We start from the raw sequence: 3,235 nt of genomic DNA on the forward strand, positions 1-3,235 counted from the left end.
AAAGAACTAAATATCTTATTCCAGAAATCTTTTTTACTTAGTCTTCTCAAATTCAAGATTCCTATAGAAACCATTTTGGTAGGGAAGCTATCCTGGAAGCTTTGGAGTCAGACAAACCTGTTTATTTTCCAGTTTTAGAACTTTCTAACTTAAGGTGGGAAAATCAAATTTCACATCTACAAAAGGGCAAGAAACATGATTGCTAAAATAATGTGTGTGTACATAGTTTATTGGGGCTTCCCAGGTGGCTCAGTGATATAAAATCTGCCTGCCAATGCAGGAAATGCAAGAGACCTGGTTTCAATGTCTGGGTCCAGAAGATTCCTTGGAGTAGGAAATGGCAACCCACTCCAGTATTTTTGCCTGGAAAATCCTCTGGACAGAGGAGCCTAGTAGCTACAGTCCATGGGATCACAAAGAATCCGACATGAGTGGGCAACTGAGCACGCATGTACATACAGAGTTTATTAGACCTCATGTTGTGTTTCCACCAAAATAACATAGATCTTAAGTTGTGCTCTTACCAAAATAAGAAAGTAAAATAATTTTAAACTCAATACTGAGATGGTGAGAGTCCATAATCCATATGCTGATTTTCATTTTTAAAAAATAGTCATACTTTTTCTGAGGAAAGAAGAAAACACTTGAGGAAAGAAAATAAAAGCAAAATCCAAACTAAAAATGTGCCCAGAAGAGTAGCAGGCAGTTCAAACAAAAAGAAAGGCAAATAGTCCTTTAAAATGGTGTGTGTTGATGGGGAGAGGGAGATGCTTAATCTCACAGTAAGAAATGAAATCTACATTTAGATGTCATTTCTTGTTACCATTGAGAAAACATTCTAGTGGTAACGAGTGAAAACAGGCAATTTTGTACACAACTAGTTGAAATATAAAATGTTTGAAGTCTTATAGAAGGAATAACTAACAAAATAGGTTTTTAAAGTGCTTACTTGGTAAACAGTAAGTTCTAGTGAGTCAACTTAACATTAGTAGCTAGACTGAAGATAACAACAGGACAATATATAGAGAGAAATAAAGAGACATTAAAGAGGGAAAAGTAGAAATAAAGAAGGAGGGAAGGAAGGAAGTGGGGAGGGACAGATGGATAGAGAGAGGGAGAAAAGAAAGGAAACAAAGGCTTTGCTTTCTGGCTTGTAGAAAATAGAAAATATATGTGTCCACAGTTCACAGAGGTCAATTTAAATAATGCAAAGGAATAGTGTAAGTACAAATGAAGTTAGAATTTATTAATATATTTTCTCCCACAGGGGCAGTCAGGAGTAAAAGTAATTTAAATTGGCCTGTCCTTTAGGCTACTCTGAAATAAGAAATTTCTGTTGCCAGTGAAGGCAAAGGACCAGTCAATGTGCATTAATAAGTGGATAAGTTAGGCTAAGGAGTAGATAATATTATGGATATATCTTCTCATAGAGAGATCAAAATGCATTAAAATATTTTGCACTATAAATGTGTAGTCAGCATCTAGGGTTTCTTTTGGAACACAAACATCTTTTCTGAAGTCATTTGATGAACAGTTTCTCCCTGAGTATGTAGAAGACCTTGGTTTAATTCAATCTGCTATATATATCAACTTAGAAATTGATTTGTTTCTAAAAAGTATATACTATAATGAATTATTGCCCTAGATAGATTCTGAAAAATAAAAACCCTCTAAATAGATTTTAGAATGATGCATTCTCCCTGCAGAAAAGGTATATTCAAGCTCTGGAAAAATTGTTCATAAAACACATTACTACTAAATTTTAATCAGAATATTTGTTTTTAATAACCCTTAAGAACTGTGCTTCTGATGGATAAAGTTTTTGACCTGTCCTTCTACATATAATTAGCTTCTTTGTTTAGTCAGAGGATTGTGCCCATCCATAAATTCATAAAATGTTATTTTCAATTTTGAGCTCAGTATAATGCTAAGATTACAACACTGCACCTGAGAAGAATTTATCTGCTCTCTGACACCTAAACCTTAAGTTCTTCTTTCTAGAAGTTCTTAGTTCATCTCTTCTGGACACTTTAGAAATTTACTAAATGGAAGAAACAAAACAGTCCGTGGTACCTGAGTTCATTTTTCGTGGACTCTGTGATTTAAGGGAGCTCCAGAAATTCCTCTTCCTGCCATTTTCTGCACTCTACCTGATGACCGTCCTGGGCAACCTTTTCGTTGCATTCTTAACCATCACTGACTCTCATCTCCATTCCCCAATGTACTTCCTCTTAGCCAATCTCTCATTTGTTGACTTCTGCTTTTCCTCAGTGACCACTCCTAAACTGACCACAGACTTCCTAAAGGATAATAAAACCATCTCCTTTGGGGGTTGCATGAGTCAAATCCTCTGTGTACATTTCTTTGGAGGGGGTGAGATGGTACTGCTTGTGACAATGGCCTATGACCGTTGTGTAGCCATCTGCAAGCCACTCCATTACTCCAGCATCATGAACAGACAGATGTGCATCTGGCTAGTATTGACATCATGGATCATTGGCTTTGTGCATGCCGCAAGTCAACTAGCTATGATTTTAGATCTTCCCTTCTGTGGACCCAGAATAGTGGACAGCTTTTTCTGTGATATTCCCGAAGTGATCAAACTAGCCTGCACGGATACTCATACTCAGAGAATATTGATAAATGCTGACAGTGGTGTCTTGGCTACAACTTGCTTCATCCTCTTGCTGATCTCTTACACCTACATCCTGGTGACTGTCCGTCTTAGCTCCAAGGATGGGGCATCAAAGGCACTCTCTACCTGTACTTCCCACATCACAGTGGTGGTGCTGTTCTTTGGACCCTGCATTTTCGTCTATTTCTGGCCACTTAGCATCACTTGGGTGGATAAGTTCCTTGCTGTGTTTTACACAGTAATCACACCTCTCTTGAATCCAGCCATTTATACACTGAGAAATAAAGAGATTAAGAATGCCATAAAGAGACTGATAAGTTAGCATATGCATTCAAAGTGTAATTTTTAGATCTTTCATGTAATCAGCAATTCCATCGTGTGCTCCCCAATTTGTATATATTCTGACCTATAAACTTAACTGGAAATATGTTGTATCCATAAGCTATAAATATTCCCAAATGTATGCTGTGATTTAATCCACTAAGAAAATATGTTAAAATGCAACACTAAAATTCTTAACATTGGGAGGAAATAAATTTTTTCATAAATAATTCTTTGTATAGGATAAAAACTTATCCAGTGATAACAATAATGATGACA

General features: G+C 36.4%; 1 protein-coding gene across 1 annotated transcript; it reads left to right on the forward strand.

The window, feature by feature from the left end:
- The first annotated feature begins 2,045 nt into the window (after positions 1 to 2,045).
- Positions 2,046 to 2,957, forward strand: LOC104982795 (olfactory receptor 4K15-like). The gene has a single exon (XM_010832254.1). The coding sequence runs from the start codon at positions 2,046 to 2,048 to the stop codon at positions 2,955 to 2,957; it is 912 nt and encodes a 303-aa protein (XP_010830556.1).
- Positions 2,958 to 3,235: the final 278 nt, after the last annotated feature.

Source organism: Bison bison, unplaced genomic scaffold (assembly GCF_000754665.1).
Source record: "Bison bison bison isolate TAMUID 2011002044 unplaced genomic scaffold, Bison_UMD1.0 scf7180017860540, whole genome shotgun sequence".
Classification (NCBI taxonomy): Eukaryota; Metazoa; Chordata; class Mammalia; order Artiodactyla; family Bovidae; genus Bison; species Bison bison.